Consider the following 25,229-nt stretch of genomic DNA (forward strand, 5'->3'; position numbering starts at 1 on the left):
CCACTGCCAGCGCTGAGCACAGCGGGGGCAGCAGGGCAGCATCTCCCTCCCCCCCCCCCCGAGCGCAGCGATCGGCCTACGATCGACCATAATCAGTCTCAGGTTCCCCCAGTCATCGCGATCGACGTATATATGCAGCGTTGGGGTCACACAACAAAGCGGTTGCTGAAGTGAGCTGCAAACGTGCCATCAGTAATAACTCTAAAAGATAGAATAAATAAAACTGAACCAGCTAAGCATCACATAGCCTGTTAGAACCTGGTGTGCCATATCTGCCTGCCCTCCCATTAAAGAGAATAATAAATACCAGACACCTCACAAAAAGAACCCACCCCGCCGCAAACATGTCAGCAAAGCCTTGCAAGACAAAAGGGAATTAAAGCGGGAAGCTCCCTTTGCAGGGAACCCGCCCGTCGCAAGCCGCTGTCTCCATGTGCGTGCCCCCTCCCCGTTGGTCCTCCAAATGCCACTGAACCTCAACTCCCATAAGCCTTAGCGAGCTCAGAGCATCTTGGGAGTTGTAGTCCAGCATCATCAGAACTCCGGCTACCTCCCAACAGCGGTTCTCGACCTGTGGATCCCCAGATGTTGTTGGACTACAACTCCCATCATCCCTGAGCTCTGGCCTTGCTAGCTAGGGGTGATGGGAGTTGTAGTTCAACAACATCTGGGGACAGCTTAAGAAAGGCTGTTCCAGAACAACCATAGTGTCTTTCTACCACTCTCATCTATTTCTAGTTGTTGTTTTTTTTAAAGAAAACCGTCGTCGGACTAGAATGAACTCTGCACAAGCTCAGGGGCATTTGCCAACGATAACTGTGTATCTATCAAGGGAAAGGTCGCCATCGCTTGAGACGCAGCCTCCCTTTTTCCTAAGTGCGAGTCGGGCAAGCAGCCAACCATCTGAGTCCCCAAGGGCTCTTCGGGGGTCTGCCGACTGAGCCAGGAGGCTGCCCGGTGCTTGCCTGCCTGCCCGCCTCTTGGGAAGGGAGAGCAACCCGCCCCTCGCCTCACCAGAGGCATCCCAGCGTTGCCAGGACGACGGTGGGATGCCGGTCATCCCCTTCCTTCCGCTTTTAGCCGCGCCCCTTGGGAAGAAAAAAAAAAATACCGGTGGCTGCCTAAGAAAGAAAGAAAGAGGCGAGGAAGGAAGCACATAACGGAGAGAGGTGCAAAGGTCATCATTTTCCTCCCACGCAGGTTTTCGCCCGCCGGCTTTGTAGATTTCCGTTTGAGAAGTTTGATCTGAGCAGTGCTTCGATTTGCTGACGGTAAGCCCGGGGCCTGGTGGGGCTTCTCTTCAATTCATTTCCATGAGTTCCGGGGCAGCCATGGTTTCCTTTTACCCCCCAGTTATTTCTACTGCCTTCCTCCCCCACTTCGCGATGAGAATCTGCTCTGCAAGCACTCATGGAGTCTGCACCCCACCCACCCACAACTAAATGTATAGCGGGGCTGGGCCATAGCTAAGATTAAGCCCCAGGATCAGTATCTAAACTGAAAAACCGAGGTGTTTGTTTGTTTGTTTAGGGGCATCTAAATACAACTTCTCTCCTTCCTTGTCAGGCATTCCTGTTAAACCATGCAAAACTCAGGGGTAACAAGAGGAATCCATGTTTTGTGAAATTTAGACCCCCCCCCAACAATATGCAGCCTTTTTGTATAACACTGAAATAACAGATAATTGAAAAGTGTAGCCCTCCAAATGCTATTGGATTAACTTCCCCATCATCCCTGGCTATTGGCCACATTTGACCGGAGCTGATGAGAGAAGTGTTATGTGGGAGCACTGAGGTTTTATTTTTTATTGCTATAATAATTTAATGCAGGGTTGATGTGAAATGTGTTGCTTATTATGTTAGAACTGTGTTGCTTATTACATTAGAAATTATTATGCATTGGCTACCCTTGATGGTCACGGCTGTCTTCCACACAATGCTCAGTATTGCTATGGGAATGCTTAGTGGAATGGAGAAAGTCACATTTCCCTAGAAGCAAAACTCCTGTTTTAAGTGCTCGGAAAGTGCAACATCTACACAACACATTTGCTGGATCTTTCACAACAGCTAAACGTTAACAGCAACCTTGTAGCATATTATGAACAGTTTGTCTGGAAGACTGAAAGATTTGGAAAACATGGCAGAGATGCTATTGTTGGTCATCATGAGTAACAACTTTTCATACATTTGGTCTCTGTTGGTTTATCAACTTTTATATGTGCAGAAACATGCTAAGGGAGTCTACAGTGTGAAATTGCTAATAAGCTATAAGTGATCTTCCCACTGCAAGTTTTCCCATGTTGCACTATGAGCTTTTATAATCTCTGCAATTGTGTGAACACAATACTTCTCTTGCAAGTCACTGCCAGTTCTAGTTATCTGTGGCAAGGGCATGTCTCTTGCTACATTTATGCAGGAGCACAAATTTGCTCAGCATCTGCCTGACATTGGCAACATACAGGAAATTGTGTAGTTGCTGGGTAGCCCATATTACAAAATAATGCATTGCTCTGGACTGAAGAGAAGTTTATTTCGCAGTATCGCACAGTGTTGCAGCTTTGATATCAGCATTTTGAAACAAAATAATAGTATTGTTTGTTGAAATAGTTTGAACCTGCAGATTTAGCATTTTAACACATCTTCAATGTTGTGCTGTTTGCTCTTTTGATTAGTATAATTTGGTGGTGTATGTTCTGTTTCCTAGAGAAAGATGGCTGATCCTTGGCAAGAATGCATGGATTATGCAGTTATTTTAGCAAGAAAAGCTGGAGAGGTATGTTTCAGGAAATTTTTAATGTTTGATGTTTTATCATGTTTTTAATATTCTGTTGGGAGCCACAAAGAATGGGGAAAGCCAGCCAGATGGGTGGCGTATAAATATATTATTATTATTATTATTATTATTATGCTTTGAATTTTTGTAAGCACATAATTATTCTGAAAAATGTATATGTCTTGCTTGCTTGTACTTCTGTTTAGTACTTCAGCAGTCTAAAACGATGGGGTATTTGCAGAACAAATAAGGAGACCAACTCCATTTTAAAATATAAAAACAAAGGGAAGGTTTAGAAAAGCATGATCAGCTTTGTAAGGAAGTCCAAAAATATAGCAGTCTACAACATGCTGTACTTCCCTTCTGCTAGTCATTTTTAGAAAGGAGACAATAATCACAAGTGGCTGTGTTCAAGCCTGAGCATGATGGCTGCTTTCAGATGAGCTATTTACTGTGAAATTGCCACTCCCCATCTACTCACCTTGAGAAGTCATCCATATGACACTGTCATGCATTTGTAATCTTCCCATTGCCCTTGGTGGTTTCTGGCTTTTTCTTTTTCTTTTTTTTTTTTGTACCAGAAAGAATCTGCTATGTTCTGAAAAGGCTGGAATAGTAGCACTTAGATGGGGATGATTCATAACACCATTAAGTAGTCTTTGGAGAGGGCTTTGGATGTGCTAAGTGACATTGCTGGGGCAGGAATGGCAAGGCACCTCTCCTCATTTCTGGCTCATAAGCCCCTGAGCTTCTGCCTGTTCCACAAGGGAGGAAATGTTTTTGTGCATCTGACTGAGTGCATTAACTTTTGTTTTCAAAAAGTGTCATGCAAAAATTTTTCTTTGCAGGTAGTCCGGGAAGCACTAACAAAGGACATAGCTATCATGATTAAAAGCTCTCCAGCAGATCTAGTGACTGTCACTGATCAAAAAGTAGAAAATATGCTTATTTCTTCTATAAAGGAAAAATACCCTTCTCACAGGTACAGAATATTTTAGAACTTGATTTTTTTTGTTATCACTGGGGAGAGGAAGGATGTGTCTGAAGTACAGGTATGAAAGCTTTGGTCCTGATGGCTCAAAATAAGCACAGAGAACCTGACAAACTAATAACATAACTTTTTCTACATTTTAAGTTTGCTTGTCTCGCATAACCTCCATTTATCACACTTCAATTCTAGTTAGGTAAGGATGGGAAAAGGGAGAATAATGGAACCTTCAACACCTGTAGGCAGTAACAAAGGAAGTTTCTTTCAGTTATGGCAAAATGGCAGGATGATGCAAGGGTGTGGTAGAAGCCAAGAGAAATGAATGACAGGCTTTGCAAATATGAAGAGGTGGATCAGAGAGTCAGCATGGTGTTATGGTTGCTGCTTAGGCAGGAGTAGCCCATTTGCCTGGGATGCAGGCAAGCCATGATCATTTGCGGGTGAATATACCAGTGATATCAGTCTCTGCAGGTCAGCAAGAGTCTGAATTGTAAGATGGTACGCCATGCTATTAGGCCTATGTGGGAAGATTATATTTTATTCAAAGTGTTGTGCGTGTAGAACAGGTGAGAGGATGCCTGCTGTCTATAGAGACAGAGTTTGCAGATCCTAAAAAAAGAGGGAAGGCCAGATTATATCTAACTAGGTATGGTTGTGACAGCTTCATAGATCTGGAACATGGATTATAGGTCAGACACATTTTATCAGTGTTGTACAACATGAGAAGTGGGCTGCTCCTGTTGGGAGAGATGAAATCACTGTCATGTGGGGAATAGCCAGGCGATGTGAAGATGAGGCAAGTCTGGCAGAGAACAGCAATATGCACATGGGCATCTTGTTTCTCAAGACAGAAGAGCAAGCCTGATCCAAGAGGTCAGGACTTCCCAACTGACCTGCTGTGACAAATCTAGCCCTCTTCTTTGGCCAGTGCTTAGGGGAGATACACAGGATAAATCTATTAACTGACAGATCCCAGTTCTAGGACTCATTTTAGGTTCAAAGTCTCACATAGGTGCAAAGGAAGGATGCAGAATACCAGTGGTGGCAGAAGGGGCTCTCTCTACTTTAGCAAGTTTATATGGGAAGATCCAATATAGCAGAGCTTTCCAGTGCAACCTCATTGCTTACCAAGCATATATGACAGATATATAGCAGAAAGCGCTGTATCATACAACACATAGCTACTTTGTGGAATTCACTCCCACAAGATATTGTAATGATCTCTGGCTTATGTGACATGAAAAGGAGATCACCAAAATACATGAAGGGTGGAGTTTTAGAGACACACCAGGACAGAGGCAGTAGTGAGGAAGGTTGTTGCATTCCTGTCCTCTTTGTGGGCTGTTCCAGGGTCATCAACAGACCACTGTGGGCTGCCAGGATTACATCTTGCCTAGTCTAGGAAGCTGAAATAAATCCGACAAGGCTTCTTATGGCTATCAATTTCCTGTGCATAATATGAATCTGTACCATGGAGAATGGGATGTTCCATAAATGATCTGTTGGATGAATTATCATTTTTGAAGTTGTGACATTTTAACATCTATATGTGACAGGTGTAAATCCTGTATATGTTTGTTTGTTTGTTTGTTTTTAAATATCCCTTTAGTTTTATTGGAGAAGAATCTGTTGCCGCTGGTGCAAAAAGTACCTTGACAGATAATCCCACTTGGATTATTGACCCTATTGATGGAACGACTAACTTTGTTCACAGGTATGTTTTTTGCATCTTTCTCTTAGAGTCACGGTGGGCGTGTTTAGGTGTCACATTAAATCGCAAACCGATCACACCCACTTCACTCTTCCCCACTAGCACTGGGAAGAAACAAACTATGATCCCATTCTCAGCGTTACATCAGCCAGGGAGTACAGTTTGGTTTGCTCCAAACAAACCACCATATCTAAGCAATGTTTCTTCTTGGCTTATTGATTATAGTTGTTTTTTTTTTTTTAAGTCAACTAAATTGCAGTCTTTGATTTGGACATCACATTAAGCCATGGTTTGTTTCTCCCCTGTGAAAATAGTGAAGCGAGCATGACGGACTTGTGCAATATACCTCTGTGCTTTTCCCCCTCTGGAATCAGAGTAAGATCTTTGTCATGTTAGACTTTGCTTTCCAGTTTGTATTTTATTAGGAGTAGCTAGTTAAAACTTTGCCTTAGTTCTCTAATTCAGTGTTTCCCAACCTTGGGTCTCCAGCTGTTTTCGAACTCCAATTCCCATCATCCCTGACCACTGGTCTTGCTATCTGAGGATTATGGGAGTTGTAGTCCAAAAACAGCTGGAGGCCCAAGGTTGGGAAATGCTGCTGTAATTTACAGTTGAACACTTGCTGCCTGTCAGTCATTAACATTATGCCTCTGAGTTTACAAGTGCAATATGCTTATCTCTTTGGTTTTCAAGGTTTCCCTTTGTGGCTGTTTCAATTGGCTTTGTTGTAAAGAAACAGGTAACTTATAATTTCTTTTTAACATACGGTAAAAAAGTAAAATACTACCATTGCAGCCTACACACAAAATGTAAACTTTTTTTTGAAAGCGTAAAAAACCCCATATGATTTTGCATTTGTTTGGTCGCAGATGGAATTTGGAATTGTATACAGCTGTGTAGAAGACAAAATGTACACTGGCAGGAAAGGAAAAGGAGCATTTTGCAACGGGCAAAAGCTCCAAGTATCAAAGCAACAAGGTACGGCTTTTGCATTAATATAGCAGTATGACTATACAAAATTGAGAAAGTGATGGGCCAGGTTCAACTAACCTGGTGTCCCAGCAGAATGACTTCCACTAGCACAACAGGGCTTCTCCACCTCTCACTGTGCCTCCCCCAGATCCTACTGTAAAGGGTAAAGTGAACCCTCAGGATAGTGCTCACAGGAAGGAGAGGGGGGATAGTTATTTCCAGCAAGCAGAAATGCCTGTGCTGGCAGAATGGTCATCTTAGCACAATGTTGAATTTCACCCTGTGGATTGAGAATTGCAAAGACCCAATTGTTGACTTAAATTTATTTTGGATGTACTGTGGTACCTTGGTTTACGAGCTTAATCCATTTCGGAAGTCCGTTCTTAAACCAAATCCGTTCTTAAACTGAGGCGCGCTTTCCCTAATGAGGCCTCCCACCGCTGGTGCCCTTCCACCATTCGGATTCCGTTCTTAGAATGAGGTAAAGTTCTCAAACCAAGACACTATTTCCGGTTTTGCGGAGTTTGTAAACCAAGTTGTTCTTAAACCAGACTGTTCTTAAACTGAGGTACCACTGTATTAGAATAGAATTCATGATTTCACCCTGAGAACGCTATCCTGGAGACTAGATCATTCATGTGAACAAAATGTGACGAGTGTTTTTCCATACTAGCTTCACTGTTCATTTTACGTATTATCTGGAGGAATAGTTTTCAGCTCAGAAGACCATAGAGAACCTTTGGGTGCGTAGTGAAATCTGCTCCTTCAAGTAAGGTTGAGGCAGCAGGATTGGCCCATGTATCAGTCTTGTGCTTATTTTTTTATCTTATTAGAGACCATATGTTCACCAAAGAGTACTGTATAAATTCAGGTAAGTGCAGGAAGCAGAGGCCAAATCCTGACACCCCTAGTGTGTTACATGCAAATTTCTATTTATTTGCAGATTTATAAACTGCTTAACAACCAAAAGTTATTGAAGTGGTGTACAGTAAAGTAAGATAAAAGTACAAAAGATCATGTGAGCAAAAGGCAATAAAACCATTTGTATGGATATTGTATAATGGTTTAATGAGTTATATGCTGTGGGGGGAACATTGTGTGAGTACTTTTCTTAAACACTCACTGTTTTTCCTTTGAGCTACAACAACCAAATCTGAATTAAAGTAATGGTCAGACTTGTCTACCTTTCCTCTCCCCCCCCCCCCACTTCTCTACAGATATTACAAAAGCACTCTTAGTGTCAGAGTTGGGATCCAACCGTGATCCAGAGGTTATAAAAACTGTTCTTTCTAACATGCAAAGACTACTGAACATTCCTATTCATGGGTATGTCTTATTCTTGTTGTTTATTTATTAAATTACTCTAGTGTCCTGCATCCGAAGGTCACAGGGCAGTTTATGCATGCCATTACCAAAAAATTAGGGACGCGGGTGGCGCTGTGGGTAAAACCTCAGTGCCTAGGACTTGCTGATCGCAAGGTCGGCGGTTCGAATCCCCGCAGCGGGTTGAGCTCCCGTCGTTCGGTCCCAGCTCCTGCCCACCTAGCAGTTTGAAAGCATCCCTAAGTGCAAGTAGATAAATAGGTACTGCTTTATAGCGGGAAGGTAAAACGGCGCGCAACCCTAGAGTTGGACACGACTGGCCCGTACGGGCAGGGGTACCTTTACCTTTACCTTTTTACCAAAAAACAATAACCCTCCCACAAACAGTTCAAAAGGCCATAGGTAAAGGGACCCCTGACCGTTAGGTCCAGTTGCGGACGACTCTGGGTTGTGGCACTCATCTCACTTTATTGGCTGAGGAATCCGGCGTATAGCTTCCGGGTCATGTGGCCAGCATGACTAAGCCGCTTTCTGGCAAACCAGAGCAGCGCACGGAAATGCCATTTACCCTCCCGCCGGAGCGGTACCTATTTATCTACTTGCACCTTGACGTGCTTTCGAACTGCTAGGTTGGCAGGAGCTGGGACCGAGCAATGGGAGCTCACCCCATCGCGGGGTTTCGAACCGCTGACATTCTGATCGGCAAGCCCTAGATTGTTTAATTAGCCAGAGGCCTAGAAGAGGAGGATAGTTTTTGCTTAGTGCCTAAAGAAATGTAATAAAGGTGTCAGGCAAGCCTCCCTGAGGAGAGCATTCCACAAGTGGGGAGCCACCACACAAAGGCCCATTCCCATGTTACCGCCATCCAGGCATCTCACAGACAAGGCACACAAAGAAGGTCCTCAGATGATGCAGTGGTTCATATGGAAAGAGGTGGTCCTTGAGGTATTGTGGTCCTCAGCCATTTAAGGCTTTATTGGTAAAAACCAGCACTTTGAATTGAACCAGAAACTGATCGGCAGCCAGTACAGTCAGGCCAGGATTGGTGTTATATGCTCAAACCGTCTTGCCCCGGTAAGCAACCTGGCTGCTGAATTCTGCATCAGCTGAAGTTTCCGAACTGTCTTCAGAGGTAACCCCACGTATAACATGTGGCCGTAATCTAACCTAAAGGTCTGTTCTCTGGCATAGATGACAGAAGTTAGGCTATCTCTGTCCAGATGGGGGCACAGCTGGGCCACAAGCTGAAGCTGATGGAAGGCATTCTTGAGATCTACATGACATCAAAGAGGCTTGTTTAGAATGAGGCACAACTTAGTTTTTTTAACAAATAGTCTTTAAAACTGTAGTGTTGGCTATCCTTTCTTTAAAAATGTTTGCTTGCGTGTGTATAACAGCATATTTCAGATGATGCAGGAAGGCGAGGGCAAGGCAGAGAACATCAGTGTTTGTAGCAGTTAAGTGAGCCTAATCTGGTGTCCTGTCGTGACCATGTCCTGCCCAAAAGTTCCACAAGGGGGCACTATTAAGAAACCAAAAAGTCAGCTATTCTAAAGTGTTTAAGAGGTCACACATAGTGGGGGTGGGTGGGTTATATATTATTTAGGACATAATGGAGGAATGGTATGATGCAGCAGTGTGCTCCTATTGATAATATGCAGCTATTGAGTTAGATCCAGACTGAGGCTGCCTTCCTAAACTCACATACTTGGGAATAAGCGCTATTCATCCCAATAGGATTTACTTTTGAGAAGACACTATTGCACAGAGACCCAAGTTAAGTCACGACTAACTTATCTCATTGATTTCACTGAAAGAGACCCAGGTCAAATGATTTGGTTTGCATCTGCTTCTTTTGCATTTCGAACGACTGGCGATTGCTGTGAATATTTTAATGTGAAACTGCAGGGTTTGAATTTGCTTGCGATAATATACTTTCTCTGTTTAAGGATTAGAGCAGTTGGGACTGCAGCTGTCAACATGTGCCTGGTAGCAACAGGAGGAGCAGATGCCTACTATGAGATGGGCATTCACTGCTGGGATATGGCAGGGGCTGGGATTATCATTATGGAAGCGGGCGGAGTGCTGCTCGATGTCTCAGGTAAAATATGTTGGGAATGTAACAAGACCAGTTAATTTCTGCTTTCTTAACTGAGGGATGTGCATTTGTGATGTGCAATTCTGATTGTGTTCTATGTCTTTAATGGTTGTCAGTTTAGTAAACAGTAGGTAGGGCTTTAGAATTTGAGTATATTCCATCTAGTGGGTTGTCAGGGTCTCAGGTTTTTGAAGGATTTAGCCCACTACTTTTGTCCTGGAAAACACACCAGATTAGTATGACTAGCAGACAGGAGTTGCCTGTACTGTAAACCACTATGCAATCTTCAGATGAAGGGTGGTATTATTATTATTAGTATTATTAGTATTATTATGTTACTTTGGAGTGGTCCTTAATAAATTTTCGCATGACTTATCCAGAATATTTCGATAATTATAGCTAAAACCCTGCTTCATAATATTAGTTCATAAATAACACTGTAAATCAGTTGTGTTTGTTGTTGTTTTTCATCCCCAGGGGCACCATTTGATTTGATGTCAAGAAGAATAATTGCTGCAAATAGCCAAGTACTAGCAGAGCGGATAGCAAAAGAGATTCAGATCATTCCCTACCAAAGGGATGACGAAACAAATTAAATGTTATAATTGCACCATCTCTGTATGGACAATTCCTATCAGCTGGTCTGTATACTTAAAAAGAGCTTTTAATGTGAAATGCACCCTTTGTGCTAGGGCACGTGATATAGATCTGTTGCTGAATTCTGACATTTCAAAGCTTGATGCTTCAGTCCTCCCCAAAGTTCCTAGAAATGTGTTTAGTCTTGTGCAAACAGCACACAAGTATTTTTTAAAAAAATAATGTTTCATTACCTTGTTTATGTCTCTTACGGGAAAACATATGGGGTGTGGTGGTGGGATTTCTGCTTCAAACATCTTGGGCCCAGAGACTCATTCTGTAATCTGAGGACCAAACTAGATGTTACCTTTGCAAATAAGTGGCCTCAAACTCATGTTTGTCAATACAAGCATGGAGTGGGCGGTTGCAGGCGTTTGCAAGGACAGGTCAGTCAGCAGGTGGAGCGGATGCATAACTCCTGAACAGCCCACAGTTTCTCCTTCACAATTTCCCTGGACTCTCTCTTCAGCCAAACACATTTTCTGACACAAAGCTGGATGTGAGCAGAACTTGCTGGGGAGAATCAGCAAGCACATATCTGCCTGCCAAGTCGTCCCTGCAAAGTTAGCATTACGATGGAAAAACTGCCCTGTTGTTTCCCTCTCAGTGTCCAGTTTGGCCACAAAACTTCTGCATTTGCCAACTTCTGTTTTCTGTATTTTCCACCTCATATTGTATTTCATATCAACCTTCTTGATACTGGCCTGATCAGTATCATCTTTGATATGCAGGGCACAGGATGTCAGAGTTGAAGTCAGGATCCAGCTAACCATTTTGAAAACATTGTGTGTGAAATGGTGGCATAAAAGCATATGCTTAAATCTCATCAACTGAAATCTATGGTATTTAAAAATGTTTAGCTTTGGCTTTATTCTGCAGCTTTTCACAGAATTGTGGTTTTTCCTTTCTCCTTCACAATAATTGTTAAAAGGTGTTTTAAAGGGGGATATTATTAATAGATTCCAAATGCAAAAATAAAATAAGACAGGCATGCCCTCTTTCGAATACCTAATTATTAAACTAGGGTAAAAATATTTGGCCAAAAATCATGGAACCGTTATTGTCAATATAAACAATATAAACATTTGGCTGAGTTTCACACTGAACATTCTTCACAGATTTTTTTATAGCCTTATTTTGAGAAGTTTATTTCCAGTTCCAGATATTTATTTCTTGGTTTATTTTGGAAATCAGTGTTTGATCAGCTGAAGTGGAGTAAGTAAGTAAACAATAGCTCTTTCAGGGGCAGCAGAAAGTCTTGTGGTTCATTAAAGAGTGACTTATGAATCAATTAGGGCATAAACTTGTGTAGGTCGTTTGCAGAAAGCAAGCTATGGCCCAGAAAAGCTTCTCCTCTAATATATTTGTTGGTCTTCTTTAAGATGACATAAGACTTTTTGTTACATTTTCTGATTAACACTCATTCAGGGATTTATCCGTTAAGCTGTGTGTGTTAGTCTTACGTACTATAAAATAGCTGACGTTTGCCATCTGTTAGAAAGAAAAGTTTAACTGTAAAGAAGCATTGGGAGGTGTAAGGAAGGTAGCCTTGTGGTGTCTAGAAATATTGACTTGACTCATACATTAAAGCTTGTACCTGCACAGCTGGAACTTTGACAGCCAAAATGCTTTCAGTATAAAATACAGGTCTCCTGATAGAACCATAGCTCTGTTACTAGCAGTTTTCTGTGATGATTCACTTCGTGATGCTATTTCGGATGTACAGGTGACCTGTTTGCAACCGTGGAGCAGTGCCACCAGTGTAATATTTGTAGGCATGTGGTTAATGGTCCTCTGGTCTTCCGTAATTAGAGCTTTCATTATGCTAGATCTTCTAGTTCAGCCATAACCAACAGGGCTTATGGCCCAGTCACGTGAACCTCCGCCATTGTCCTGAAACATTAGGTTGCTAATCTGGCACCCATGGGTGCGCATGTGGCCAGAGAAGGGCTTCCTAGCACCCGGAGGGTCCTGTCTCAATTCCTCCCCCTGCTGAAATTAGGCTGGAAATAAGCCTAAACCTAATGGGATAATGAAAGTCGAACTTTTGCAAGGTGTGCTCTTCCCAGAGATTGCTGAGGAAGGAAGGTTAGCCCTAGCTTCTCTCTCCAGGAAAATTGCCACCACCATTAGATTTTGGGATTGGGGAGCAAAAACAATTCCGTCAAGTATAATTGGGAGGGTGTTAGTGAGTGTGCATATTCATGCAGGGTTGTGGTACCCACACAATTTCTCCATTTTGTACTTTTGCCCATAGGCCCAAAAAAGGTTGGCAACCCCTTCACCTAGTGTATAGGATTTATCACCAGTGTTTAGATTTTAGCAGTGCATGGACTATAGCACCAGTGCAAGGGGACAGCTCAAGTGTAAGCTCTAGAGACATTTCCTGTACTTCAACCGTCTTCAGAATTTTACTTTTTTCAAGGCGTCAGAATGATTCTTTAGCATAGCAGGCCAGATAAATTCTGAGCTTTTGTTTAAAATCTAAGGGCGGGGAATGCTAATGTTAAGAAGCTTTACTTTGTAAAGTTGAGAATTGCTTTGAAAAGTGTTGTAGTAATATATTTAAAATAAAGTCTAGCTTTATTTTTGGCTTTAAAATGACCCTGACTATTATTGCCCTTTATTTTCAGAAATTTGCATGCTCCAGTGCCGCCTTCACTGAGCAGTAATTAAAACATGTATTTCAGTGATAGTCGTTTTCTTAAAAGCTAGTCTAAAATTGTATATCCAGCACCTGTGATTGAATGTCCTGCTGCAACATAATTGATGGGAGTAGCCTTGGCATTGTCCCATACGCATTGTTGCCTTTAACAAAAAACCAAGGAAGAGATGTACTTGAGAAGAGGCATTTGGAAACAATAAGAGGAAAAGGTGTGTAAAATAGTAAGGGTGTGCCTGTGCTTCTTTGCAAGGGAAGGGCTGGCTACGCTTGAGTTCATCGTTTTGAAAAAAGAACTAATACGTATTCCTCTGCATGAGTTGCATCACCATTAAATCAGGCCTGGCTGAAAATGATGTTTCCTGTATAGTTGTTAGCCAGCCAGTAGAGGGACTCATTTCCCCAAGTTAAAATTATGTACACTGTACATTGCTTCCTCTTACTAATATAGTCTTGCTTATGCTAATACACCAATATGGTATGTTCACATTTCTAAAACAAACAGGCAAACACATTGTCTCTTTGGCTGTACATCAGTTTGTTGCTGCTGACATCCCTCAAGTAATAAAAGCCGGATAGCTTTACTTAGAGGGATTGGATCCAGAGAATAAGATCCCATATTTGGGTGGTTTAGGATCCTGCTATTGCCTGGCTAAATTCAGTATTTTCCAAGTCTCACACAGAGTAAAGGTCTGATATCAGGAATTGCCCTATGATGATGGCCTTTGGATTTTTCCTCAGGGGGCAGCTCAGCTATCTTTGCTCTGTATTTCACATACTTTTCCAAGTGTGCTGTCTTGTAGACATTCACATATAAAAGTGCACAGTCTTGCATTTCAAAACCAGACATTCCTCCACAGATTTCACAATAACGTAATCTTCACGTACATTAAAAAGCAACATGTTAATGTCTGCAAAATGAAGGGAAGATTTAGTTAAAATGTTATATAAACTTTACTCAGATTGTTATCAGCAAAATACAAGTGGGTGATGTTTATGGCTAAGAGAGATAACGGGCTGAAAAATACTAACTGATAAGCATGGTATTTTTTCCAGCTGTGCTCGGCACTAGCTGGTACCACCTCCCCCCCCCCCCATCCTTGAAAAATTGTTTGGGGTAAAGGACATAGCGAAGAGATTAGAGTTGCAACAGCCTTATAGGCAACTCTACATGAAATCTGATGCTCTCATCTGGGCAATTAACCATTTCTTTTTCAACAAGAAACATCAGCTCACAATAACACAGTGACGACCAATACATCCATCTCATTTTAAACATGCATGTCAATATAGGTTATTGAAATACCCTGATACATATCCAAAGGAAATTAGAATTTATAAGAAATGTGTTCAAACATAGCAAGGGCAGTAAAGTCCCTGGATCTTTGCATAATAGATGGTGGGTGTTCTGTGTCATTTCAGGCTTGAAGTATAAGCCTCTTGGCAGCCATAAGGGCTTGCAAAATCCATCTTTGTCCTACCATTAGTCCTCACAGGAATATAATTTAAAAGTAGATGAACATCTGCAAACGAAAAGCATTTGTGCAATACAAAATGAATGCAGACAATAACTACAGACCAAAAAATATATATCACTGGACATGCTCACATCATATGCCTCAATGTCACATTGAAATTAACAATTTCCATTTGGCAAGAGTAATTAACCTACATCTACATATAGGATTAGATCCAAACAATGTTTGGGGTGGGGTTTTTTTTAACCCTCTTATTTTGTTTATAGAACATAACATAACACAAAGCAAATAAGAAAGACAACCTCACAAAATAGCAAATGTATGCCTCTGCATTTATTTTTTTTTTAAATCAGAAAATGTTCCACCAAATATATCTGTGGGTAATGGATGGATTTAATTGTGTGCACCTTTCTTTTCATATATTCAATAGAGCTTTAACTATTTTGTCGAATATTCCATTAATACTGGGTTCCAGTTTTGTTACAACCAATAATCTTATGTCTATTTATTTATTTATAACAATATTTATATACTTATATTTTATATACATAACAAATGTGTTTACAAAAAGTATATATAAAACCATACAGTTAAAAAGTTTAAAACAGAAAGCAGATAATTACTGTGGGAAGAGCAGTTGAAATAAAAAATAAAAATAAAAAATTGTCCAGTAGCACCTTAAGGTCTGTAAGGTGCTACTGGACAATTTTTAAATTTTTTTATTTATTTCAACTGTGTCGGACCAACACCGCTACCTACCTGAATGTGGAAAGAGCAGATCTTAATTGCTTGCATAAGCCTGTCAGAATAGGGGGAAAAAATCAGGTATGCAAAAGCTGAAACACAAGGTGCCTTCTAAATCTCTGTAGGCAGAATATTCCACAATATCAGGCTGATAATGCTAAAGGTTCAGATCCTAGTTGTCAAATGAGTATTGCCAACTCAGGGAACGACGACGAACGCTCCTGCAATTGATCTTAACGACCCAACTTGAGCTATAACGGTACAGGCTGCCCCAAGATGCCCTAGACCAGGGGTCTGCAACCTTTAAGACAAAAAGAGCCACTTGGACCCATTTCCGAAGAAAACAACAACTGGGAGCCGCAAAACTCGTCATTATAAAAATAACTTTTTTTGTCACTTTTTTATTATTTCTTTGTTTGACCCCTCAGAATTACTCCTCCTCATAGAAATAAATGTTAAATTAACAAGTTACCTTTTTTCTGGTGTGTGTTCTTCACTCCCCTTCAAAACAGTGACCAGCGTACATGCCCCCTTTCAATGCAGTGACCAGCGTACATGCCCCTTACAATGTAGCGAGCGAGCGGGCGGGAAGGTGACGTCGGGACGGTGCGTGACTAACGCACGCACCGCCCCTATGCGACGTCACAGCCAGTACAGCGCCCGCCACAGTGGGGAGTGTCGGGGCGCACAATGCGCCTCCTCCCCTCGCTAGTATCCGCCCTTGAGCCGCGGCAAAGGTGTAAAAGAGCCACATGCGGCTCTGGAGCCACGGGTTGCAGACCCCTGCCCTAGACCTAAGTTGCTCAGGCTTTGTAAATGAATGCAAGGACCTTGAACCTAGCCCATTAATAGCTTGGCAGCCAATGCAGATGTTTTAGCAATGGTGCCACATGTTGTCAGCTAGATGACCCCATGAGTCTGGCTGCTGCATTCTGTGCCAACGAGAGCCTCCGAACCAGGCTCAAAGGCAGCCCCAACGTTACTTAGTGACTTTCTCTTGTCAAATTAACAAGAGGTTTGACTCTTACAGTTCAAAAGTACTTTAAACGCAAGACTTGGAAATGCAAGTGCTTTGCAGGCAAAAGCCCCCAGGTACAACCCATGATATCTAGTAGCAGAGGGCAATCCTAAACCAATATCAACTGGGATGAGCAAGTTGGGTCTCTGGCTCAGCTTGTCTATGCTGGTGTACACCCCAACTCCATTTTAGAGGCTTTTTTTCCCCTCAGAGGCTTGGGCCAGCTAAGTGAGCAGTAGCCTTGATCCTGAACAAAGTTTAGATCTGGCTTAACTTTATGCCAGCTTAATATACACTGAGGGTGGCACTGTGGTCTAAACCACAGAGCCTAGGGTTTGCCGATCGGAAGGTCGGCAGTTTGAATCCCCGCGACGGGGTGAGCTCCCGTTGCTCGGTCCCTGCTCCTGCCCACCTAGCAGTTCGAAAGCACATCAAAGTGCAAGTAGATCAATAGGTATCGCTCCAGCGAGAAGGTAAACGGCATTTCCGTGTGCTGCTCTGGTTCGCCAGAAGCAGCTTAGTCATGCTGGCCACATGACCCGGAAGCTGTACGCCGGCTCCTTCAGCTAGTAAAGCGAGATGAGCGCCGCAACCCCAGAGTCGTTCGTGACTAAACTTAACTGTCAGGGGTCCCTTTACCTTTAATATACACTGGCTTCCCATAGGATTTGCTTCCTAGGTTCAGAGACCTGTTTGAAACTCAGGAAAGCTGCTGCCACTCACTATGCATTTGGTTACTTAATTACATTTATATCCCACCTTTCTTCCACGTAGCTCATTATTATTTTTATTTATTCAATTTATAGGCCACCCTTTATCAGAAGATCCCAACGTGGTACACAACATTAAAAACACATTACAGAGCATCAATGATAAAAACATGATAAAACATAATAAAAAACTTACTGACATGCAGCCTAATATTAAAATCATTACCATAATAACAGTCCTCTCCCCACACTTTCACAGTCCCCACACTTTCACAGGCCATAGATTACTTAATAGCCATAGGCCTGGGTAAAGAGGAATGTTTTTGCCTGGTGCCTGAAGACATGTAGTGACGGTGCCAGACAAGCCTCTCTGAGGAGCGCAGTCCACAATCAGGGAGCCACCACAGAAAAGGCCCATTCTTTTCTTGTTCTGTGGTTCTCTTCCTCTACATGTTATCCTGAGAAGGACAGTGTACAGCTGGTTGGACTAATACTGTGAGACAACTTCCTGTGTTCTTTAGCAGGCACCAGAAAGTTGACTCCAGTTTTCCTCAACCAGTGTCACGAACTGGCAGGATCATGGGGAGGGGAAAGAAGATCCAGGTGTGGGGTGTAGCCATGACTGATACATACCAAGGCAAGCTGGGGGTGGAGAAGGAGAGGCCAGGGGCATAGAAAGTATGGCTTTTTGGCAAATGAAATCTTGAATAATTTTTTCAGCTCCTCATATACCTCGTTCCAAAATTTCCCTACAATTTTACATCATGTGTGATAAAAGATTCCCACCTCCCTCTTACATCTCCAGCATAAGTTTGACTGCTTTTTGTAAATCTTAGCCAATATTTCCGGAGTGAAGTACCAGCCGTAAAACATTTTCATCATGTTCTCTTTTACGGTATAACAGGTTGTGAAACTGATATCCACCTTCCACAACCTTTCCCAATTTCCCAATTGGATTGTATGACCAAAATCCTTTGCCCACTTTATCATTACTTCTTTGGTTGTTTTGTCCTTCAATTCCCACTCTAACAGCAAATTGTACATTTTAGAGATGGTCTTCTTTTTAGGTTGTATTAATTTACTTTGTAATTTTGACACTTTTTGTTCAAAGCCCTTCTTTTTATCCTGATTAAATCTCTGAACCACTTGGTGGTATTGTAACCAGCTATTGTAATTTTTCTTTTTTTGGTTTTGGAAATAAAAAATTTTTTTAAAAAAGAAAGTACTCATGGGGTGACAGCGGACAGCAAGGGGGTTGGTGCTGGTTATAAAGGACCAAAGCAGGGCCCATTGCCAGAGCCTGAGCCCCCCCCCTCCACGAACATGGCGGGCTCTGAGGTATAGGGAGCTGTGGAAAGTGTGCTCTAGGAGGCTGAGGCCAGCAAGGGCCCACAGCCCAGCTCATGAGCTGATCAGATGGAGCTCACCAGCTCTGGGAGAAGGTTGTGATTCCTCAGCTGGAGTGGGCTTGGAACAGGTGAGGGTCGCATGCCTCATCTAGCCTAGAAGCTGCAATCAGTATGCAAGGGATAAATGGGAAGCAGAGGTGAGGTTCTGTGTCTGGTGGACTTCCCATGAGGAGGGGCCTTGGCTTGGATATTCCAGAAGCAATTCAGGACTGTACTTTTTGGGACTGCATACACCAGTGGGGACTTACCATCAGGTACGCCGGGGGCTGAGGACAACCAGGTGCCTGCCAGATGTTTTGAACTTCAACCTCTATCAGCCCCAGCTTGCACAGCCAATGGTGAAGAATGATGAGCAACATCTGATGGGGGCGAGGTTGGGGAAGGCTGGTCTACACACCGGCAAGCATACGGATTATCAGTTTCCCACCAACTCAGACTGCGGCGGAATAATGCTTTACTTAAATAAGAGATTATTTAAAAATTTGATCCAGCTACGGTGGGAAATGGAGCTACAAGGTCAAGAGAAGCTGGAAGGCTACAACTGCCCATATCCCCAAAATAGCTTATGTAACAGAAGGGAGGAAATGCTTTTCTAATCCCCTATTCCTGTAAATTAAATTTTAATTGTTTTTAATTGCTGGATTTTAAATTGTGGTAGCTCACCTTAGGACCTGCTGGCAAAGAACAGATAACAATATCCAAATAATGTAGCCTGTGGGTCTAACGGTGGTTAATAATCCTGTTTTAATTTCTATTTCATTTATTAGTTTTCTTGAGGAAAGTTTGGTAACCCTCTCAAGGTGAGAGGGTGTGTGGACCAGCCAATCCTTGCAAGATTTCTTACTCTGTGGGTTTAATGCATTAAATTGAGGTAAGCATGTTGGTTATATGAGGTTGGATTTATCCCGCAGGTCTTACTTCAGTATCTTAGTCACTAGAACTGTAGGCCATCAAGGCAGTGGATGGAGGAGGCAGTGTACCTCTGAATACCCGTTGCTGGGAGTCACAACTGGGGAGAGAATACTTCGCACTCAAGTCCTGCTTGCAAGCATCCCGAGGACATCTGGTTCGCCACCGCAAGAATGATGCATTAGATGGAACTTTGGCTTACGCCTGCAGGGCTCTTATGTTTTTATGCATTAGTTCTGTGCATTATGCATACAGCCAGATACCATAGCAGCAGCAGGAGCAGGTGGCGCTATAGTCTAGACCACTGAGCCTCTTAGGCTTGCTGATCAGAAGGTCAGCGGTTCAAATCCACACGACAGGGTGAGCTCCCATTGCTTTAGCCCAGCTTCTGCCAACCTAGCAGTTCAAAAGCATACCAGTGCAAGTAGATAAATAGGTACTGCTATGGCGGGAAGGTAAATGGCCTTTCTTTGCGCTCCGTCACGGTGTTACGTTGTGCCAAAAGCGGTTTAGTCATGCTGGCCACATGACCCGGAAAGCTGTCTGTGGACAAACACCAGTTCCCTCGGCCTGAAAGCGAGATGAGCGCCACACCCCATAGTTGCCTTTGACTGGACTTAACCATCCAGGGGTCCTTTACCTTTTACCTTTATAGCAGCAAGTACCCCATTATTATCTCTACAGTGATACCTCTGGTTGCAAACAGAATCCGTACCGGAGGTCTGGCCGCATCCCGAGGAATTTGCAACTGGAGGACTGCTTCTGGGCATGCGTGCAGCATGGTTTAGCGCTTCTGTGCATGCGCACGGCATGTAGAGCGCTTCTGCGCTTGCGCACAGGACAAAACACCGAAAAATACTTATGGGTTTGCCACGTCCGCATCCCAAAGATTACATATCCAGAGGGAAATGTAAGCAGAGGTACAACTGTACTACAGTACTTTAAATTTAGCATAGGGACTTGTATGTACAGAGGAGAGAAAAGCACTCTGTGCTTGGAAAACTGATATTGGCCTAGGTGCCTCCCTAATGTGCTAGTTTTTTTCATGCATCAAGCTTTGTGGGATTTATGTATGTTCAGAGTTGGGGAAGTACTTGATTGTCTGCTGTTTGGAATATATGGATTGCCTCTTATTTAAATTCTCCCTAGCGTGTCTTTCATCCCAAAATGTAAACTGCAAACTCCACTGGACTTAACTTCAAGTTAGCCTTTATTGGATACCCTAAGTATATTATCATAACCCTTTAATCAACAGCTGCAGTTCACAGCCAGATTTGGGTAAGTAGCTTATTATACAGCCCGACTTCAAAGGGACTTCTTGCTCAATAACACATTCCATCCGAATCTGTTAAGCTACAGCCACTGCCCCCTACACTGATTTGCATTCTGGTGCAAATATTCCTGGAAACTGGTGTGTCCGAAAGGAAAATGCTGAAATGCAAAATAAACCTTTGCAATTAAGAATGTTCTTACATGCATGAAACCGTAACAAACTTAGTTTGCAAAAAGGAATTGTGATCAATTTTGCAAAGTAAGCTTGTTCAAAGGGCATGTGTTTGTGTGTGCGGGTGACTGAGTATGAGTGATATGAAAGGCTGCCACTGAAGGAGCTTCCTTTAAGCCAATTCCTTGAAATTATTTATTTCAGTTCCACATAAGCGCTGTGCTCATTTATGTAACGCTAAACTAATATGCCGTAGGAAAAACAAGCTGAAATGGAAAGACAATGTCTTCACACTCTTCCATAGACTCTGGTACAAATGATGTCATTCATGATACATTCCTAGCAAATGAAAAAAATAATAGGTTACAATCCATAGTCTTCAATCATCTTTATAGCAATGCTGGTGTCTTCTCAGTTGTTTCTATGTGTGGGGTGGTGATGCTGTTGCCAGTCACACTGGCCCAGTTTGCATGTTACATTAAACCATAGCTTATGACCAAGCAGCAGACCTGCACATGCTGTTGAAATCATGGACACACGAATCCTACCCTTCCTCATATACTTTGGGGGCTGTCTACTCACTCCTTCTGTAACTGCCTCACAAAAAGGACATAGGGGTAGAATAGCAATTTGTTAACTTCAGAAGGGTGGTTGTCATAATACAATGCAGCTATCAAGGCTGTAGTGTCAAGAGCCAAGGAGAATGCTATTCTTCCCAATTTCTTCTTGTTTTTTCCCACTCTCTCCTTCCATGCTCCAGTCTGATGGGCGGGGAAGGTATACTATGTCCTAGTACTGGTGAAATCAACTTGATTGGGAAGAATAGCATTCTCCTTGGCTCTTGACACTACAGCCTTGATCGCTGCAACTTTAAGCAAACAACAACAGAACTGACTGCCTTAAAACCCCGGGTGAAACGTAATGAGCTGCCCTGCATAATCAGACCATTGGTCCATCTGGTTCAGTTCTGTCTCACACTGACTGGCAGGGACTTTCAGACAGAGGACCTTAGCAGCCCTAGCTGGCGATACTCAGGATTGAACCTGGAACTGTTTGAATGTTCCATAGGGTTGCTATATTCCCCCCAAACGTCAATTCCGCCTTTGAAATCCCTGTAATGTCCAACAGAATCCGGACATATGGCAGCCCTATCTTCTGCCACTGGACTATGGTCCTTCCCCTGGTCACATGGATGTATGAATGAAATGGAAAAAGCTTACCAACACCATAGTTCCATCTGCTATTTTTCGTTTGATGATAGTCTCGTTGCCATTCCACTTCTGCACTTGAATCAGAGTGTCATTCTCTCTTGTTATAATGCTCTTAAAAATAATGATATAAGTAAGAGTTATAAGGAGATGAATTTTTGGTTTTACCTGCTATTTTTCTTCTCCCCCACCAACAGGAATATACTGTATTTATCTAAGTGAAGTTCTGATTATTAGCAGACCCCTCTGTCAAGACACTGCACTTCCCACCATGGGAACCATTCCTAGGGGAAACAATAATATTCACCTTGGCACGCCTGTTATCCATTGTTATTTCCTCAAACTCTTGGTCTAGCTTGAAGGAAATCTCAGCAACTTTAAACACAGTCTCTGTTCTGATGGTGGCTACATCTTTGTCTGTGGTGATGATCATGGTGGGTTTGGCTAGGCTGGCCAGTTTCCTTTGGGCAAAACCTACTCCTGCAGATGAGAAGGAAAACAGAATTTCACCTTGGGAGACTGACATTACCCTGTCTCTCACCTAGGGCCACTCTCAACCATCTACCAACCCCATGAGTACACAATCCCTGGACCTTAACCAAGGCCCCAAAAATATGACCCAAAAGAAGATGAAGAAAGCAAAAAACAGAGACAAAGAAAGGGGAAAGAAACAAGAAGATGGAAGGAGAGAGAAAGAGAAAATAGAAAAAGGAAAGGAAAAAAGGAAAAGAAACAGAGAAAAATAAAAAGGGCTTCTGATTCTCCATCTGCCAGTTACATAAAAACAGTGGGAGGAGAGTATTTAAGATATTCAGTCCATGATAACATCTATTTTCTGTTAAACAGTATTTCTTTTAAGCCAAAGTGCCTCAGACTCATTCTGAACAGTTTTCTTGTTGCCCCACTCCTTTCCCAGGGAAAACCTATTCTTTAGCGCTAAATCGGAGCAAACATCAATCCAGAGAAAATCTGCCGTTTCCTTGGATTGAATGCTAAAGAGCCATTTCCCCCAGGGGATAAGCCCTTAGTTTGTGACAAAATGTTTGCTTACCCAGTTCTTTCATATATTCATCAAAATTTTCACTAGAGATGAGTTTCCAGGTTCCTGAGAACTGCTCAACCATTATGTAAGAGTGATGGGGGGAAAATCCTCATGAGTACTGCTGTATGGGAAAACATGATGATAATTTTTTGTAAGAAAAAGGTAGCTTTTGGCAGGCCAGCTCCAGATTTTTTTATGCCCTTGGCATGTTCAGACAGGGAGTTAGTTGCTACAGAATGTCGTCTCCTGGGCTGCCACCTGCCAAACTTAAAAGGGTGGTGGGACTACCTAGAAGGTCCCTCTGCTGATCTGAGAGGGTATCTCAAATATTTGGGGCCTCAGTCATTTAGGCCTTTAAATAGTTGGGTTGCCTAGGGGTTCACTACTATCTCTCATCAACTGATGACATATCCTACAACATTTCTCCGATGAAAATAGGGACGTCCCAGTCCATAGTGATAATTTTACTATTTATACCCCACACATCCTACTGGCTTGCCCCAGCCACTCTGGGCAGGTTCCACCATACATAAAAACACAATAAAACAGTAAACATTTTTTTAAAAAACTTCCCTATAGAGGAAGCTTGGGGATCGGATAACTCCATATCCTCCAGCATTTCTCCAATGAAAATAGGGACATCCTAAGGAAAAGTGGGACATTCCAGGATCAAATCAGAAACCGGGACGGTTTCTCTAAATCAGGGACATCCCTTGAAAAAAGGGACACTTGGAGGGTCTGTGATGATGCTTCTCCTCACTTTTTCCTCCTCCTGCTGCCTCTTACTCTTCAGGCCCAATGTTCAAGAAGGAGGAGGAGGAGAACAGGAAGCAGCACTCATCTATTTGCTCACACTTTTCCTCTGGGCCAACTGGCACTCTTCAGCCTGGCAGAAGCTAGCTGCAAATTATAGCACTGACACTCTGTGTGGTCTGTCCTCCTCCGCTCCTCACTCCCTCTCCAGGGCCTGTCCTCGTGACATCACCAGGGGCATCCTGTCATAACATGGCCAGGGCCCATCCCTAGGTCTCAGGTTTGGGCCCTGAAATCTCTGGGTCTGGGATGCCCTTGACCTGGCAACCCTAGTGGCCTGCGGGCCTCTTCCAGGTCCTTCCTTTCTCTGTTAATGGGTCTTTATCTTTAAACTGGCATTGGATCAGAGTTTTTCCACACTGAGGGCTCCTTCAAAGAGAGGACAATGCTTCTAAAAATCAGGCCACAGTATAGACACACATGGCCTAAATCAGTGCAAATGATCCTTTTTTTTTTACTGGGCCTTCTCTCCCTTTAGCAGCTGTATAGCAGGCAGTAATTCAACTGGTGAGGATCCCCCCCTGTCAGTTGCATGCATATACTGGAGGAAAGTAGCATTTGTTGGGTTTCTGCCTGTTATGTAGCTTGAGTAGAAAACTTGTTCTGGGGTAGAGGTGCAGGAAGGTGGTGGGCCCATCCCGAAAAGCATGGAAAAGAAAAGGGCTTGAAGATAAGTAGATAGATAGAAGCGATTTCAATCAAAGCAAATCATGTACTTGAAAAGGTCTGTGTTTCCCCATAAACCTTTTTTAAAAGTTCGCAGCTTACCTATACAGATATATTATCCTTACTACTGAGATCGCCAACTGGGTGCTACAGTCTTATGGCTTCAAAACCTGAAATATTTCCAGGGTCAAAAGGGTCCCAAGGACTTTTGCTTTCTGGGTAGGTGACATTTTAGAAAGGTGATGGATAGAAACTTTGTGTTAGTAGTACAGAGCGTTGGCAGGTTAAATGCCTGTAAACTAATGAGGGTATCCTCATATGTGTCTTAAATCTCACCCTGAACTGAAATTTCAGTCCGGTTATTAAATCTCTCCCTTTCCTTCTCCCCACCCACCCCAAACAGCCATGACACATGGTACAGTCCTCTAATAGACTGAAAAGTGCAGCTAGATAAAAAAATGTCTGGTACAAAACGCAGCAGGGAAGCAAAGCTAAAATTGCTTTCTGGCCCCTGCGTCTCAGTGCACTTCAAATAATACATGCATTAGCAAAGAAAGTTGCTCTGGAAGTACTGAAGGTTAATAAGAAAGTTGTGAGAGATAAAATGGTCATTACTGCTCCTTACC

At 42.7% G+C, this 25,229-nt stretch overlaps 2 protein-coding genes across 5 annotated transcripts; one reads left to right on the top strand and one right to left on the bottom strand.

Annotated features, from left to right (window-relative positions):
* The first annotated feature begins 1,078 nt into the window (after positions 1-1,078).
* Positions 1,079-13,101, top strand: IMPA1 (inositol monophosphatase 1). The gene is made up of 9 exons (XM_083449802.1): positions 1,079-1,271; positions 2,704-2,772; positions 3,621-3,754; positions 5,370-5,474; positions 6,165-6,210; positions 6,341-6,449; positions 7,661-7,769; positions 9,716-9,867; positions 10,342-13,101. Exons 2-9 carry the CDS (start codon positions 2,710-2,712, stop codon positions 10,458-10,460), a joined length of 837 nt encoding a protein of 278 aa, XP_083305928.1. The 5' UTR covers positions 1,079-1,271; positions 2,704-2,709; the 3' UTR covers positions 10,461-13,101.
* Positions 13,102-21,045: 7,944 nt separating this feature from the next.
* On the bottom strand, positions 21,046-25,029 carry LOC310682511 (myelin P2 protein-like). 4 transcript variants are annotated; one of them, XM_083451465.1, is made up of 5 exons: positions 24,706-25,029; positions 23,134-23,245; positions 22,390-22,562; positions 22,095-22,196; positions 21,046-21,213 (listed from the first exon to the last, which is right to left on the bottom strand). In XM_083451465.1, exons 2-5 carry the CDS (start codon positions 23,204-23,206, stop codon positions 21,163-21,165), a joined length of 399 nt encoding a protein of 132 aa, XP_083307591.1. In that variant the 5' UTR covers positions 23,207-23,245; positions 24,706-25,029; the 3' UTR covers positions 21,046-21,162. The 4 variants fall into 4 exon arrangements, with proteins under 4 accessions (XP_083307591.1, XP_083307593.1, XP_083307592.1 ...); XM_083451467.1 differs by having other exon boundaries at positions 23,134-23,242; positions 24,706-24,917; XM_083451466.1 differs by lacking the exon at positions 24,706-25,029 and adding an exon at positions 24,045-24,209.
* Between the last annotated feature and the right edge of the window lie 200 nt (positions 25,030-25,229).

The sequence above is a fragment of the Podarcis tiliguerta genome (genome assembly GCF_965153285.1).
Source record: "Podarcis tiliguerta genome assembly, chromosome: 7".
In the NCBI taxonomy this organism is placed as follows: Eukaryota; Metazoa; Chordata; class Lepidosauria; order Squamata; family Lacertidae; genus Podarcis; species Podarcis tiliguerta.